A 17,558-nucleotide genomic window follows, 5' to 3' on the forward strand; every position below is an offset into this window, starting at 1 on the left:
TCTTGTATATAGGGGCAGTATTATAGTAGTTATATTCTTGTATATAGGGGCAGTATTATAGTAGTTATATTCTTGTATATAGGGGGCAGTATTATAGTAGTTATATTCTTGTATATAGGGAGCAGTATTATAGTAGTTATATTCTTGTATATAGGGGCAGTATTATAGTAGTTATATTCTTGTATATAGGGGGCAGTATTATAGTAGTTATATTCTTGTATATAGGGGCAGTATTATAGTAGTTATATTCTTGTATATAGGAGCAGTATTATAGTAGTTATATTCTTGTATATAGGGGGCAGTATTATAGTAGTTATAGTCTTGTATATAGGAGCAGTATTATAGTAGTTATATTCTTGTATATAGGGGGCAGTATTATAGTAGTTATATTCTTGTATATAGGGGGCAGTATTATAGTAGTTATATTCTTGTATATAGGGGGCAGTATTATAGTAGTTATATTCTTGTATATAGGGGCAGTATTATAGTAGTTATATTCTTGTATATAGGGGCAGTATTATAGTAGTTATATTCTTGTATATAGGGGCAGTATTATAGTAGTTATATTCTTGTATATAGGGGCAGTATTATAGTAGTTATATTCTTGTATATAGGGAGCAGTATTATAGGAGTTATATTCTTGTATATAGGGAGCAGTATTATAGGAGTTATATTCTTGTATATAGGGAGCAGTATTATATTAGTTATATTCTTGTATATAGGGAGCAGTATTATATTAGTTATATTCTTGTATATAGGGAGCAGTATTATATTCGTTATATTCTTGTATATAGGGGGCAGTATTATAGGAGTTATATTCTTGTATATAGGGGCAGTATTATAGTAGTTGTATTCTTGTATATAGGGGCAGTATTATAGGAGTTATATTCTTGTATATAGGGAGCAGTATTATATTAGTTATATTCTTGTATATAGGGGGCAGTATTATAGGAGTTATATTCTTGTATATAGGGGCAGTATTATAGTAGTTGTATTCTTGTATATAGGGGCAGTATTATAGTAGTTATATTCTTGTATATAGGAGCAGTATTATAGTAGTTATATTCTTGTATATAGGGAGCAGTATCATAGTAGTTATATTCTTGTATATAGGGGGCAGTATTATAGTAGTTATATTCTTGTATATAGGGGCAGTATTATAGTAGTTATATTCTTGTATACAGGGGGCAGTATTATAGTAGTTATATTCTTGTATATAGGGGCAGTATTATAGTAGTTATATTCTTGTATATAGGAGGCAGTATTACAGTAGTTATATTCTGGTATATAGGGGGCAGTATTATAGTAGTTCTATACTTGTATATAGGGGCAGTATTATAGTAGTTATATTCTTGTATATAGGGAGCAGTATTATAGGAGTTATATTCTTGTATATAGGGAGCAGTATTATATTAGTTATATTCTTGTATATAGGGAGCAGTATTATATTAGTTATATTCTTGTATATAGGGAGCAGTATTATATTCGTTATATTCTTGTATATAGGGGGCAGTATTATAGGAGTTATATTCTTGTATATAGGGAGCAGTATTATATTAGTTATATTCTTGTATATAGGGGGCAGTATTATAGGAGTTATATTCTTGTATATAGGGGCAGTATTATAGTAGTTATATTCTTGTATATAGGAGCAGTATTATAGTAGTTATATTCTTGTATATAGGGAGCAGTATCATAGTAGTTATATTCTTGTATATAGGGGGCAGTATTATAGTAGTTATATTCTTGTATATAGGGGCAGTATTATAGTAGTTATATTCTTGTATACAGGGGGCAGTATTATAGTAGTTATATTCTTGTATATAGGGGCAGTATTATAGTAGTTATATTCTTGTATATAGGAGGCAGTATTACAGTAGTTATATTCTGGTATATAGGGGGCAGTATTATAGTAGTTCTATACTTGTATATAGGGGCAGTATTATAGTAGTTATATTCTTGTATATAGGGAGCAGTATTATAGGAGTTATATTCTTGTATATAGGGAGCAGTATTATATTAGTTATATTCTTGTATATAGGGGGCAGTATTATATTAGTTATATTCTTGTATATAGGGGGCAGTATTATAGGAGTTATATTCTTGTATATAGGGAGCAGTATTATATTAGTTATATTCTTGTATATAGGGGGCAGTATTATAGGAGTTATATTCTTGTATATAGGAGCAGTATTATAGTAGTTATATTCTTGTATATAGGGAGCAGTATTATAGTAGTTATATTCTTGTATATAGGGGGCAGTATTATAGTAGTTATATTCTTGTATATAGGGGCAGTATTATAGTAGTTATATTCTTGTATACAGGGGGCAGTATTATAGTAGTTATATTCTTGTATATAGGGGCAGTATTATAGTAGTTATATTCTTGTATATAGGAGGCAGTATTACAGTAGTTATATTCTGGTATATAGGGGGCAGTATTATAGTAGTTCTATACTTGTATATAGGAGCAGTATTATAGTAGTTATATTCTTGTATATAGGAGGCAGTATTATAGTAATTATATTCTTGTATATAGGGGCAGTATTATAGTAGTTATATTCTTGTATATAGGGGGCAGTATTATAGTAGTTATATTCTTATGCATAGGAGGCAGTATTATAGTAGTTATATTCTTGTATATAGGGGCAGTATTATAGTAGTTATATTCTTGTATATAGGGGGCAGTATTATAGTAGTTCTATACTTGTATATAGGAGCAGTATTATAGTAGTTATATTCTTGTATATAGGAGGCAGTATTATAGTAGTTATATTCTTGTATATAGGAGGCAGTATTATAGTAGTTATATTCTTGTTTATAGGGACAGTATTATAGTAGTTATATTCTTGTATATAGGAGGCAGTATTATAGTAGTTATATTCTTGTATACAGGGGGCAGTATTATAGTAGTTATATTCTTGTATATAGGGGCAGTATTATAGTAGTTATATTCTTGTATATAGGAGGCAGTATTACAGTAGTTATATTCTGGTATATAGGGGGCAGTATTATAGTAGTTCTATACTTGTATATAGGAGCAGTATTATAGTAGTTCTATTCTTGTATATAGGAGGCAGTATTATAGTAGTTATATTCTTGTATATATGGGCAGTATTATAGTAGTTATATTCTTGTATATAGGGGCAGTATTATAGTAGTTATATTCTTGTATATAGGGGCAGTATTATAGTAGTTATATTCTTGTATATAGGGGGCAGTATTATAGTAGTTATATTCTTGTATATAGGGGCAGTATTATAGTAGTTATATTCTTGTATATAGGGAGCAGTATTATAGTAGTTATATTCTTGTATATAGGGGGCAGTATTATAGTAGTTATATTCTTGTATATAGGGGCAGTATTATAGTAGTTATATTCTTGTATATAGGAGGCAGTATTACAGTAGTTATATTCTTGTATATAGGGAGCAGTATTATAGGAGTTATATTCTTGTATATAGGGAGCAGTATTATAGTAGTTCTATTCTTGTATATAGGGGGCAGTATTATAGGAGTTATATTCTTGTATATAGGGAGCAGTATTATAGTAGTTCTATTCTTGTATATAGGAGGCAGTATTATAGTAGTTATATTCTTGTATATATGGGCAGTATTATAGTAGTTATATTCTTGTATATATGGGCAGTATTATAGTAGTTATATTCTTGTATATAGGGGCAGTATTATAGTAGTTATATTCTTGTATATAGGGGCAGTATTATAGTAGTTATATTCTTGTATATAGGGGGCAGTATTATAGTTATATTCTTGTATATAGGGGGCAGTATTATAGTAGTTATATTCTTGTATATAGGAGGCAGTATTATAGTAGTTATATTCTTGTTTATAGGGGCAGTATTATAGTAGTTATATCCTTGTATATAGGGGCAGTATTATAGTAATTATATTCTTGTATATAGGGGCAGTATTATAGTAGTTATATTCTTGTATATAGGGGCAGTATTATAGTAGTTATATTCTTGTATATAGGGGGCAGTATTATAGTAGTTCTATACTTGTATATAGGAGCAGTATTATAGTAGTTATATTCTTGTATATAGGAGGCAGTATTATAGTAGTTATATTCTTATGTATAGGAGGCAGTATTATAGTAGTTATATTCTTGTATATAGGGGCAGTATTATAGTAGTTATATTCTTGTATATAGGGGGCAGTATTATAGTAGTTATATTCTTGTATATAGGAGGCAGTATTATAGTAGTTATATTCTTGTTTATAGGGACAGTATTATAGTAGTTATATTCTTGTATATAGGAGGCAGTATTAAATTACTTATATTCTTGGACATAGGGGGTATTTTCATGAGTTTTGATAAGAGTGATAGACATTTTATAAATGTGAGATTGGTAAATCACTTAGTCAGGCGATTTAGTAAAGATTCCAGTTCCATATTGATTGTGACTGGAATTGCTCCGTTAATCATTTCAATTCTTCACATGTATTTATTTATGTTCAGCACATTGCTTCGTCATACTTTTCAGACCTTTTTGGCAGTTGCCAAGCTAAAAATGGCTGCCACCCTGGCTTAGTCATCGAAAACAGTCTGGTAACCAAGCAACTGTACAATTTTAGAATGTTGGCAAAACCGGGAAGATACCAAACACAGGTGCAAAAATCCCTCAGATCGTCTTGCGCCCCCCCCCCCCCCATGCATCTGCTGTCTCGGGGAATTCTGGGAAAAAAACATGCAAATAAGCTCATGTATTTAATCTCTCTCCAAGTTCCATTTGCTGTAGTAATCAGTTTGTTAAACCCAGCAGGATGAAGTAGGACGCAGTCAGAGAAGATGGTCAGGATAGTGGCGCTGACCTTTTATATTTAATGCATTAAACATCTATGCTTTTGTGTTTGATGTTTTGCTCTCTGTAGTTTCCAACACGTGCTCCCATCATGGGGTAGTTGTGACTGCATCAACCCCCCAGGTCCTCTATTACAAATATGTGGTTGAGTAACATTCATTGTGTTTTATCTAAGGGACAACCACTCCAGGCAGACTGGACGTGGTGTCGTCCGTGAACCTTCTTTGCATCCGGAGTCCTGCAGTCTTTTCTGTCCCAGTTATGGCGTAAATCCCAAAGGGCCGATATAAAGAAAAATATAAGGAAAAACAAAGTGTAGGCGAGTGAGCGAATCTGAGAAAAGCAGACACAGCCGGGGCAGACAGAGAAGTGAGAAGAGGGTGTTAATCAGCTGAAAGGCAGAGACAGCCAGTAATGGAAAAAAAACTAGGCAAAAAAAGGAAAACACTCACATCGTGTGGGCAAAAACATTACAAAACAGTATAAAAACATTCAAAATGAGGGGAAGGAGCACTTAACACGAATCATATATACATACAATGCAAGGGGAAACATCCTGAGTACAGCTTGGCCCTATAGAAGTAACACATGAATATAAAATATACAAAAACACTTATGCCTACCGTTGTACGATACAATGGTAGGGTAGTCACAGAACTTTCCCTCTAAAAGAAAAGACAAAAACAAAAAAAATTATCAGTACATATACGAAGCCAGGTGACAACCATGCAGTTCAGAACAGCCAATCTGCCTAGCTGCGCTGCAATGTACCCCTGCATAAACTAAACACAATTGCTTTCCTTGATTTTGGGAAAACTGGTTGACAATCGCTATGGGAGCTTTAAAGGCGGCCATATTTGTGGTCACCCAGCTTACCCAAAACCATATCAATTAAAAATTGAAGAAGCTCCAAATTACCTTCAGCGTGTGATGGAAGAAGACAAAATACAGAACTTTGCAACAATTGAATAGTTTGTTACTTTTTCTTATTTAGCACATGCTACTTTGTTATATTATTAAGCATAAAAAATAAATACAATTCTATACAAATCTCACTTTAAGGAACTGTATTTCTAGCCAAGCAAATAATTTTTTATCCGATAAAAGGGTTAAAGCGATGGCGGGCTAGTGGGGGAGGGGACTTGTCAGTCTCCCTGTGACGACAGCCAGCACGCCCCAGTGTAACATTTTCCAGATGTGGTAGACAGAAGCAGACTTGTTCCGTGCACACTGGAAGCTGAGATTGCCCGGAGATAATTGGGAATTCCTGAACGGAGGCCAAAGTCTGCTTATAGACCCTTGGAAGACATAGGACACGTTGCTGCTAGGGAAACCGCAGGGCGGAACCGGAGCACTAAAGAAAAGGATCCTATAAGGTTCTTGTTTGTGGAAAGTCCTTGTCATACAGGTAGAAGACAGTATTCAGCATGAGGAAAACATCCAAACGGTTATCAAACAACTATTAAATAGCCAGGAAAACACAATGTGGGAACAGAGAATTGAAAAACTGCGGCCATCATCTTCTTCTATATATTAAATACCCGACCACACACACTTCACTATGCACTCACAATGGCAGGGTGACGTTGCATAGCAAGGTGACCAATAAATCTCTCCCTGTAAAGAATGTAGGGTACAGATAGTACTGCCTCCTGATCTCTTGCTCTAAATTATGTAGGTACAGATAGTACTGCCTCCTGATCTCTTGCTCTAAATTATGTAGGTGCAGATAGTACTGCCTCCTGATCTCTTGCTCTAAATTATGTAGGTGCAGATATTACTGCCTCCTGATCTCTTGCTCTAAATTATGTAGGTACAGATAGTACTGCCTCCTGATCTCTTGCTCTAAATTATGTAGGTACAGATAGTACTGCCTCCTGATCTCTTGCTCTAAATTATGTAGGTACAGATAGTACTGCCTCCTGATCTCTTGCTCTAAATTATGTAGGTGCAGATATTACTGCCTCCTGATCTCTTGCTCTAAATTATGTAGGTACAGATAGTACTGCCTCCTGATCTCTTGCTCTAAATTATGTAGGTGCAGATAGTACTGCCTCCTGATCTCTTGCTCTAAATTATGTAGGTGCAGATATTACTGCCTCCTGATCTCTTGCTCTAAATTATGTAGGTACAGATAGTACTGCCTCCTGATCTCTTGCTCTAAATTATGTAGGTACAGATAGTACTGCCTCCTGATCTCTTGCTCTAAATTATGTAGGTACAGATAGTACTGCCTCCTGATCTCTTGCTCTAAATTATGTAGGTGCAGATATTACTGCCTCCTGATCTCTTGCTCTAAATTATGTAGGTACAGATAGTACTGCCTCCTGATCTCTTGCTCTAAATTATGTAGGTACAGATAGTACTGCCTCCTGATCTCTTGCTCTAAATTATGTAGGTACAGATAGTACTGCCTCCTGATCTCTTGCTCTAAATTATGTAGGTGCAGATAGTACTGCCTCCTGATCTCTTGCTCTAAATTATGTAGGTACAGATAGTACTGCCTCCTGATCTCTTGCTCTAAATTATGTAGGTACAGATAGTACTGCCTCCTGATCTCTTGCTCTAAATTATGTAGGTGCAGATATTACTGCCTCCTGGTCTTTCCCTGTAAAGAATGTAAGGATAGATAGTACTGCCTCCCGATCTTTTGCTCTAAATGATGTAGGCACATATAGTGCTGCCTCTCTCTATAAAGGATATAGGTACAGACAGTACATCCTCCCAGTCTTCCCTATGTTGGCACATATAGTTCTGCCTCCCTGTCTGTCTCTGCAAATGTGGGCATAGTACTGCTTCCCTGTCTCTCCTATGTTGGCACAGGTAGTACTGCTTCCCTGTCTCTCCTATGTTGGCACAGGTAGTACTGCTTCCCTGTCTCTCCTATGTTGGCACAGTTAGTACTGCTTCCGTGTCTCTCATATGTTTGCATAGGTAGTACTGCATCCCCATCTCTCCTATGTTGGCAAAGGTAGTATTGCCTCCCTGCCTCTCCCTGTAAAATTACGTAGACACAGGAGAGACAGGGAGGCAGAACTATCTAGGTCTACGTCATTTTAAAGGGAGAGGCAGGGAGGCAATACTACCTTTGCCAACATAGGAGAGACGGGGGATGCAGTACTACCTATGCAAACGTATGAGAGACACGGAAGCAGTACTACCTGTGCCAACATAGGAGAGACAGGGAGGCAGAACTATCTATGTTGGCACAGATAGCACTGCGTTCCTGTCTCTCTTTGTGTGGAGAGTCATCATGCTGCAGTCTTTTTTACATTCATTCATACAGCACTAAGCAATGACAGCAGTTTAAGCAAATTCACATTTTGCAATAGCCGCAATTTGACCGTGACGTGTGAATTCACCCTTAAGGTATATTCACATGACAGATTTGTTGCAGAGATTTCTAGGACTGTCCCATGCAAAACAAAAAACGTATAGATCTATAGAACAGATTTTTGCAACCAACCTGCCGCGTGTGACTATACCCTTACCCTCAACAAAAACCGGTTCCACCTGTTGAGTTCATATACATAAGTCACAACAAAATCAGCAGATATAGTAGTATAAAGCAGCAGACATAACTCACTGTCCTATATACAGTAGATCACATCACTGTACACACACTGAGATCTCCTGCTCTACAATCAATGCTATACAGGTATATACATAGGGGAGTCGGTTCAGTTGTCGGATGTCAGTGGCCGGCTTTACACTAATAATAGAAGTTACCCAGGAGCAATCATATAAGACATTTGCAGATAGGAATAAGTCTATTCATCTGATTTATGGATTATATATAAAAAATACAAACAAGCAATGATATAGGAGACGCGGCCTCGCTGATGTAATGATAATCACAGCAACAAAAGTCTTGAGTGACATCACAGTACCTTGCACTAGAATAGCAGATCTTACAAGGACACAGTCATCTCTGCTAGGTCAGGTCATTTGCAGGTAATATTTGCAAGCGCTGAAATAAACAATCCTGCAAATACGTTTTCACCTTCACCTCAGTGTCAGTCTACCTCCTCATATGGGGTAAAGCTAATAACTAATCCAAGTCTATCTATCCAAATATCCTTGCACAGTGAGGTCAGGGCTTAACATATATCAAAGTGCATATAAAGAAATACAAGGAGGTTTCTGATGCAGCAAGCTGCCTCCCAGCAAAAATGAATGGCTCTCGGGAACATATAGAAGAATTGTATTCATTTTTTAATCATTTCAATCTAAATAACTTTATGAATTGAACCAGCGGAATCATTTATAAAAATATGTTGACCGAGCTCAGAATGAGGAAATATCATAACTTTTTTTTGTAATGTAACAAGGAAATTTTTCGTCTCAAAGCTTCACTATGGGCGGTATAAAATTTTGCGGACATGAAAACCCACATGCCAATAAATAGAATTTTGTATACCTCTTGGCTTAATGAATTATAATTGGCCCTTAATTCTGAAATAAACAGCTAATCTGCCTGTTCTGCGTATCGAGCACTCCCCTTTCGTTGGGGTCATACGCCTGTTAAAGAGATGTTTTCTGCTCTGAAAGACAAGTGACAAACGCTTTGCTTGGATAAATGAATTTTGTTTTACTACTCTACGCGTTAAAAAAAGCCATCAATCAGTGCGTTCTCCAATAATATGTCACTGTCTGTGAATAGCTCTCGCGCGGCACTACAGTCCCCTGTGGCACACAGACACAAATCATGTTGAATCATTTAATAGGTGAAAAGCAATTAAGCTTGTGAAATAAACAGTTATTAGGAGCTGTTGTAAGGCAAGTCACTGCGGATTACAACAGGGCATTAACCCCTTCTCATTACGTTGTGTGTAAGCATGCACTGATAGAATATATATATATACACACACACACACACACACAGCTAAAAAGTAAGATCATTGTATATAGCGACTTGTGCGCCGTCTACTCTATGACAACCCCACCACATTCCAAGTCTCCCACCATCGGTTGTGCTCGCTCTATAGTCTCTCTATGCTCCTGCCATCAAATATATAATAAAAATATATTAGTATATGAATAGCTGAATGTAAATATTTAAATGAACAGCACAAGTCGGATCCATCTGATGCAAATGTAGACAGAGCCATAAAGGGTAAGTAAAACTTTTTAAAAACTTGTGATATGTCAAGTTTTGATCGGTGGGGGTCTAAACAAAGTGACCCTCACCAATCAAAACTTCTGACACGTCACTATGACTTATCAAAAGATTTGTAAAAGTTTAGTTACCGTATATGTTGCCAATACAAAATAAATCTCGGCAGAAACTGATAAATTCTAACGTGTATGGAGGTCTCCCAAGTCGCACTCGATGACAGAAGTCGGGGAATAGAAGGTTTTGGTAGGTTTTCTTTGTTCCAGTCGGATATAAGTCGCTGTCACGGGGGTCTGTCAGTGGCTAATTCCCATTAAAATGGAAGAAAACAGCCGTGTGTATCTATTTCTGTACAACCCCTTTAAGGCCTCATTCACACGACAGGGTCCGAGTGTCGGCCGGGAAAATCGGCCGTTTTTGGCCGATTTTCCCGGCCGGTTTGCATCCGTTTTGCATCCGTTCCGATTCCGTTCCGGGCCGAGTTGCCGTTTTTACCGGCCGATTTGGACCCGATTTGCATCAGTTTTTTTCCCTGTCCGTTTTAAAATCGGATGAATTTAGCCCTTTGTAGATAATGCCACAGCCCCCCTGGTAGGTAATGCCACCCAGCCCCCTGTAGGTGATGCCACACAGCCCCCTGCAGGCGATGCCACACAGCCCCCTGCAGGCGATGCCACCCAGCCCCCTGTAGGTAATGCCACGCAGCCCCCTGTAGGTAATGCCATCAAGTCCCCTGTAGGTAATGCCACCAAGTCCCCTGTAGGCGATGCCACACAGCCCCCTGTAGGTAATGCCACCAAGCCCCCTGTAGGCGATGCCACACAGCCCCCTGTAGGCGATGCCACACAGCCCCCTGTAGGCGATGCCACCCTGCCCCCTGTAGGCGATGCCACCCACCCTGCCCCCTGTAGGCGATGCCACCCACCCAGCCTCCTGTAGGTGATGCCACCCACCCTGCCCCCTGTAGGTGATGCCACCCACCCTGCCACCTGTAGGTGATGCCACCCTGCCCCCTGTAGGTGATGCCACCCTGCCCCCTGTAGGTGATGCCACCCTGCCCCCTGTAGGTGATGCCACCCACCCTGCCACCTGTAGGTGATGCCACCCTGCCCCCTGTAGGTGATGCCACCCTGCCCCCTGTAGGTGATGCCACCCTGCCCCCTGTAGGTGATGCCACACAGTCCCCTGTATGTTGCACCCATCCCCCCCCCCTTCCAGGAGAAGTCACTGACTTCAATGTCCATATAGGTCAGGAATTCCGCTTCAGAAGTGAGTGACGTCACTGTGTCCATATATGGACAGTGTAGTCACTCACTTCTCCTGTAGCGGAATCCCCGGCCATAGAGTCGGGGATTTCGCTGCAGAAGTGAGTGACTTCGCTGTGTTCATATATGGACAGTGTAGTCACTCACTTCTCCTGTAGCGGAATCCCCGGCCATAGAGTCGGGGATTCCGCTGCAGAAGTGAGTCACTTCGCTGTGTCCATATATGGACAGTGTAGTCACTCACTTCTCCTGTAGCAGCATCCCCGGCCATAGAGTCGGGGATTCCGCTGCAGAAGTGCGTGACTTCGCTGTGTCCATATATGGACAGTGTAGTCACTCACTTCTCCTGTAGCGGAATCCCCGGCCATAGAGTCGGGGATTCCGCTGCAGAAGTGAGTGTCTTCGCTGTGTCCATATATGGACAGTGTAGTCACTCACTTCTCCTGTAGCGGAATCCCCGGCCATAGAGTCGGGGATTTCGCTGCAGAAGTGAGTCACTTCGCTGTGTCCATATATGGACAGTGTAGTCACTCACTTCTCCTGTAGCGGCATCCCCGGCCATAGAGTCGGGGATTCCGCTGCAGAAGTGAGTGACTTCGCTGTGTCCATATATGGACAGTGTAGTCACCCACTTCTCCTGTAGCGGAATCCCCAATCCCCAGCCGGGGATTGGGGATTCCGACTCCTACAGCGAGCAATAAAAGATCCTCCTCCTCACATGCACTCTGCACTGTGAGGAGGAGGAGAGAGAGTGCGCGAGCGACGGTAGACCCGGCCATCACTCGGAACACATTCCGGTGATGGCCGTGTATTACCCGGCCCCATAGACTTCTATGGGAGCCGGGCGGCCGGGCACCCGGCTGAAAATAGAGCATGTCCTATTTTTTGACGGGCGGTTTTCCCGGCCGTCAAAAAATCGGTCGTGTGAATAGCCCCATTAGGGGTCTATTATTCCTAATGCAGCCGGGTGCCGGCCGATTTATGAACGGCCGGCACCCGGCCGGGAATCCCTGTCGTGTGAATTCCGCCTAAGAGTATCTCTCCATAGCATGGATTTTTCTTATGGAGAAATCAACAGCAAATTCAGTGCCAATATTTATGCCGATTTTGACGCAGGTCTGACCCCATGTATATTTTTTGTAATGACAAAAGTTAGACCTGTGGGTAAATCCAGCACCTATTGGAGACAGAATAGAGGAGAATATTCTGCTGCAGGTTTTTTCTGCAATATGTGAAAGTCGTTTTGCTGCAGATTTTCTGCAGCAAATCGTCCAAAGCGAATGTATTCGAAGAAAACCCTGAAATGATGACGTTTATGACTCTAGTGAATACGAACGTAGACTAAAATGGTTAACTACTAAAAAAAAAATAATATAATGACTTCTGGTTTAGGGTGTAACTCGTTCTGGGCAGCGACTGCAGTAAAAACAAAATAAAAAACCTAATTGAGCAATGAAGAAAGTACGAGATAAATTTTACAATCCAGAAACCAGGAGACAGATAAGGTACAGGACGGGTGTAATGGCGCAGCTACTTTATACTTATCGTATTGCATTTAATTTTTCGTTTTGTAGACCATATCGGCCAGCGTCTGCACCATCTTAAATGAAGGGCTTGGCTTTACCTAAGGCAGGGCTCCTTATCTGCTCATAGAATCAATATAAAATATAAATGGGCGCAAATGCAAAGTCTAAAGTTGCAGCACAGCGCACAAAGGGTCAATATGTGAAGGAAACAGCGTGTATATTATACATTGCACTCGCCCCTTCTGGAACTGGTGGAGTCTGCAGAAGAGCAAATATCTTTATCCAGAAGTGCAGCTCCACGCCATGATAGACTCCTAGTGCCAATTCAATATTAGGAAAAAATCCAGCATCAATGGGACATAACAGATGGCGGATTAATAAACATTCTGGATGATCGGTCAATCACATAAAAGTAGAAGAGGTGCCCGTACATTTTAGATATAGCTTGTTCGGCTGACATCTATTCCACCCGGCTCCACTATAAACACGCAAGCTCAGCCTGGCTAAACCTGCATGTTTATTTCAATGGGGAGAGAATAAGCCGCAACCAGGCGCCTTTTTCAGCGATTTATCTCCCACAGGTACAAAGGATCGGACATGATGAAAACCAGCATGCCCGATCCTTCGTCTAGAAGACCCGTCGGAGGAAAGTCGCGAGACCCCCATACACATTAAGCTTCACATATCCGTCAGGGCTCTATTCTGACGTTCCGTCTGAATAGAGCCCTAACTGAAGCAAATGGAAACCATAGTCAACTACCGTATTCATTCCGTCAAAACGACAGAACCCTTGCACAACTGAGACAAACGAAAACCATCGGCACCGGATCCGTCACCATTGAAATCAGTGGTGATGGAAACGGAAACTTATGGTTTCCTTTTGCTTCAGTCAGGGCTAAATTCTGACAAAAAGCTCAGATGGAACGTCAGAATAGAGCCCCGACGGATATGTGAACGAAGCCCAAGATAGTCAGCCAGTTCTACCAGTACCGGTGGGCATTTGCATCTAAATATGTACCTTAAAGGGGTTGTTAAGGGTTAGAAAAACATGGCTGCTTTCTTTCAGAAACCGCTCCCCCACCTATCTTTGGCTTGTTGTATTGCATCAGCTCTTCATTGAAGTGAATGGGGCTGAGCTGCAATACCACACACAACCTGTGCACAGGTGTGGTGTTGTATTTGGAAGAAAGCAGCTATGTTTTTCTAATCCTATACAACCCCATTAAGGGTAGAGAAATCAGGAGCCCCGAATAAACTGTTACTACATAACCTAGTACGATTGTATATTTTTTTTATATATCCATAATGGTTAATCAAAAGAATTTCCTAAATTGTTCTCTATGTCTTTAGCTCTGGAAACAAGTACTGTATTTCAAGACTTTCTGGATTATTAGATGCCGGATTAAAAGGAAGCCTATGCATTGCCAGTGGCGTCAAACAGTCCACCTTGAAAAGAGTTGATGAAGCGTTGACTCGATAAAGGGTTAATTACTCCCAAAATTAAATCCTGCCTACGAGCGTGAGCCCCCTACGTCCGTCAACGCTCACTGCTGCGGTTAAAAATTCATTAATGACAGCAGATTAGTATTATGTCTCTGCCTTAATTAAAGAGGGCCGCGGAACAGCATTTTAAACAGCCATGTCATTTTCTAAATGACACGGCTTCATTACAAAGGGAACTACAACCGCGCAACATGACACACTCTCCTTTCTCTCCCCACGATGACAGCCGGGCCGCTCACGTTAATTTTTAATTCCCTCCCATGAAATATTCAGCCGCCCGGTAAGAGGGATAATCTTTCCGGAGGTAAGTGGCCGTCAACGTTCTTCATTTGGAAAGGGATTCAGTTGCCGATTGTTTGGAAAAAGTGCCTCGGTCTGATCTTCCATCTGCTTGTAAGATTTCAGGTGCAGGGGTCATGTTCTGACGAAGGCCGGAGTGACGCCCGCGTGGGTCCGGGGAATTTTCTTGCCAGGTAAAGTGATCTCACAGATGATTGTGTAGATTAGCGCAATGTCAAATACTAGAAAAATTAGGAAGAATTATGGGGAAAACACATTGTAAGGAAATAGCAGCGGCTTCACGGCTATAGGGGTCTTCACGGGTGCAGTAGGAAGGGGTCTCCTTTTGCACATAATCCTGAAGTTACCTTTCTATTTTACCAAGGGGCCGATGTGATGCCAGCAAAGGATCCGGCCTTCTAGAGGTGGCCAAAAGTTGACAAAATCTCGTGGAAATAAGGGGATTCAGTGGAGTTTTGTCTAATGTGTAAGGAAACCTTAACCCCTTGTGACGTCAATAGAAAACACAAAAGTAAGGCACACTGACTACCTGGCATTTGTCAAGCACTAGTATAGGGGTAAGCCTCATGCACACGACCGTAAGGGATTTTGCTGTCCGCAAGTATGGATCGGACGACTACAGATAGCCGTCGGCAATTGCGTAAGCGCCCATAGACTTTAGTGGGGAGTCCGTGCCGCAATTGCGGACAAGAAAAAGGCATGTCCTATAATTTGCGGATCATTTTTAGGGCACGGACACACATCGGTAAATATCCCTAAAGGTGTCTGTGGCCAATAGAAATGAATGGGTCCGCAATTTCATCCGTAATTATGGATGAAAATTAAGGTCGTGTGCATGAGGCCTAACCAAGCATCTAGATCCTGAGAAATTTCTTCTACGAAATAGCGGGGCTGAATTTTCTCAGGACCGAGATTCTTGGTTCTTTTAATTAAACGATCCCGAAGAAGAAGTCTAAGTGACAGTAAGTAGAGCGAGATTTACAGCAGCAGGAGAAGGATGTAGCACGGTGACGGCATAGAGGAGTCTTCACATAATTATTCAGCCTGCAATCACAATGAATGATGGCCTTGTATTTTCACAGAATCAGCAATAGCCTGGGAACGTCGCTCAGACAGACGGGGCACAAGAATAAAGTGGCTCAGAAAACAAACAAGATTTATAGACCTCCGTGTTGGTCTCCCATGAAAAACGGTGGTCGCCAGTGCATCAGAACAAAAGTGCTCAGCAGCATCTATCACGCAGGGGTGCACCACCGTCCCTCTCCGGGTAGGGGCATGCCACGACCCATGATCCTCTGCGCCTGCATGTTGGCATTTTATAGAGGTGAGGCACTCTGCTGGATCTACGTGTATCATTAATACATTCATGTTTCTGTCCTATACCTCGAAGTCCCAGTCTAACTACCTGCATCTGCCAGGGGTAAATAGGAGAATGCTCAACTATACAAGGGCAGAGAAGTTGGGTGATTTAGTTGCCAGATTATAGATCAAGGTCACATGACCACGCACACCCCCCAAAAGACAACGGATGGCATATGGGGGATAATCTAGTACATCTGGGGTTGTCTGGATTAAGCTTGGAGATATTGAGGGATACTGAAGCCTTAAGCGGTGACTTGTGGACACGGAGGATGATGGAGGACAGACTTACTTAATCCAAGAGCAACACGAGGACTGCGAGATTATCCTGCCGTGGACACAACTATAATTAGAGGTATTGGTCAAGAAGGTGTAAAATTACAGGTTTAGAAGTTGTACTGCAAAGAATTGAAATAAAAAGTCTGTATAAAAGTGAGAGACATTGGGGTATTTGTGGTATAGGATAATTATATAACTGACACTTGGGGTACAGGATAATGATACACTGACACTTGGGGTACAGGATAATGATACGACACTTGGGGTACTGGATAATGATACACTGACACTTGGGGTACTGGATAATGATACACTGACACTTGGGGTACTGGATAATGATACACTGACACTTGGGGTACTGGATAATGATACACTGACACTTGAGATACAGGATAATAATACACTGACACTTGAGATACAGGATAATAATACACTGACACTTGGGATACAGGATAATAATACACTGACACTTGGGGTACAGGATACTGACACTTGGTACAGGATAATGATACACTGACACTTGGGGTACAGGATAATGATACACTGACACTTGGGGTACAGGATAATGATACACTGACACTTGGGATACAGGATAATAATACACTGACACTTGGGATACAGGATAATAATACACTGACACTTGGTACTGGATAATGATACACTGACACTTGGGGGACAGGATAATGATACACTGACACTTGGGGGACAGGATAATGATACACTGACACTTGGGGGACAGGATAAGGACACTGACACTTGGGGGACAGGACCATAAATCAGTATAAAGTATTAGAATAGATAAGTAATGTGTGGGACTCTTGATGCACCAGTTCTTTCAGCCCCAAGAGAAAACGTGTATATCGATTCAATCAAGTATAATGATATTATTTGTACATTATGTCAAAAGTGAATGACACAGAACAAATCCATTCATTTCTGCTCCTCTGATTTCTCATTTTCCTTGTGTACCAGGTGACAATCAGCTCCATTTAACCCATTAAACATGTCACGGTTTTTAGTTCATTTTGGGCCTGGGAGGGACAAGCGGTTTAAATCACGACAGGAGCTTTTTCTTTCGGAGACAGAGTGACAGTCGCTACAGGAGAGAGACAAGAAAAGAGGCCACAGCGATGGGAGAACAGAAGATGGTTCCCCTCAAATCGCTGATCCTGTTTTCAGAAGCACAATCTACGGACAACAAAATTTACGGTGCATTGTGGGAAATTGACAGCTCTGAAATGCCTCTAGCCAATCGTATTATCTGGCTGAGGCGCTTTATGCCAAGCGGCGCGGTCTTTTCTGGGCTGTTATATAATAAAAAGAGAGGAGACAATAGTCTTTATGAATCTGTCTATATATCAGCAATAAAACTTTCATCTTTTCCC

The 17,558-nt window shown here is 40.6% G+C and overlaps 1 protein-coding gene across 5 annotated transcripts in view; it reads right to left on the reverse strand.

The window, feature by feature from the left end:
• The window catches only part of RXRA (retinoid X receptor alpha), a 168,238-nt gene that overhangs the window by 96,291 nt on the left and 54,389 nt on the right, over positions 1-17,558 (reverse strand). For 4 of the 5 annotated variants that reach the window (XM_075834655.1, XM_075834656.1, XM_075834652.1 and 1 more), the window contains one exon: positions 5,449-5,490. The exons of the other annotated variant lie outside the window; for it this stretch is intronic. Coding sequence is in view for 2 of the 4 variants with exons in the window: in XM_075834652.1 (XP_075690767.1) it covers positions 5,449-5,490 (42 nt within the window). In the remaining 2 variants the exon portion in view is untranslated. The remainder of the gene's footprint in view (positions 1-5,448; positions 5,491-17,558) is intronic. 5 annotated transcript variants of the gene reach the window in all.

This window comes from Rhinoderma darwinii, chromosome 8, assembly GCF_050947455.1.
Source record: "Rhinoderma darwinii isolate aRhiDar2 chromosome 8, aRhiDar2.hap1, whole genome shotgun sequence".
NCBI classification, from domain to species: Eukaryota; Metazoa; Chordata; class Amphibia; order Anura; family Rhinodermatidae; genus Rhinoderma; species Rhinoderma darwinii.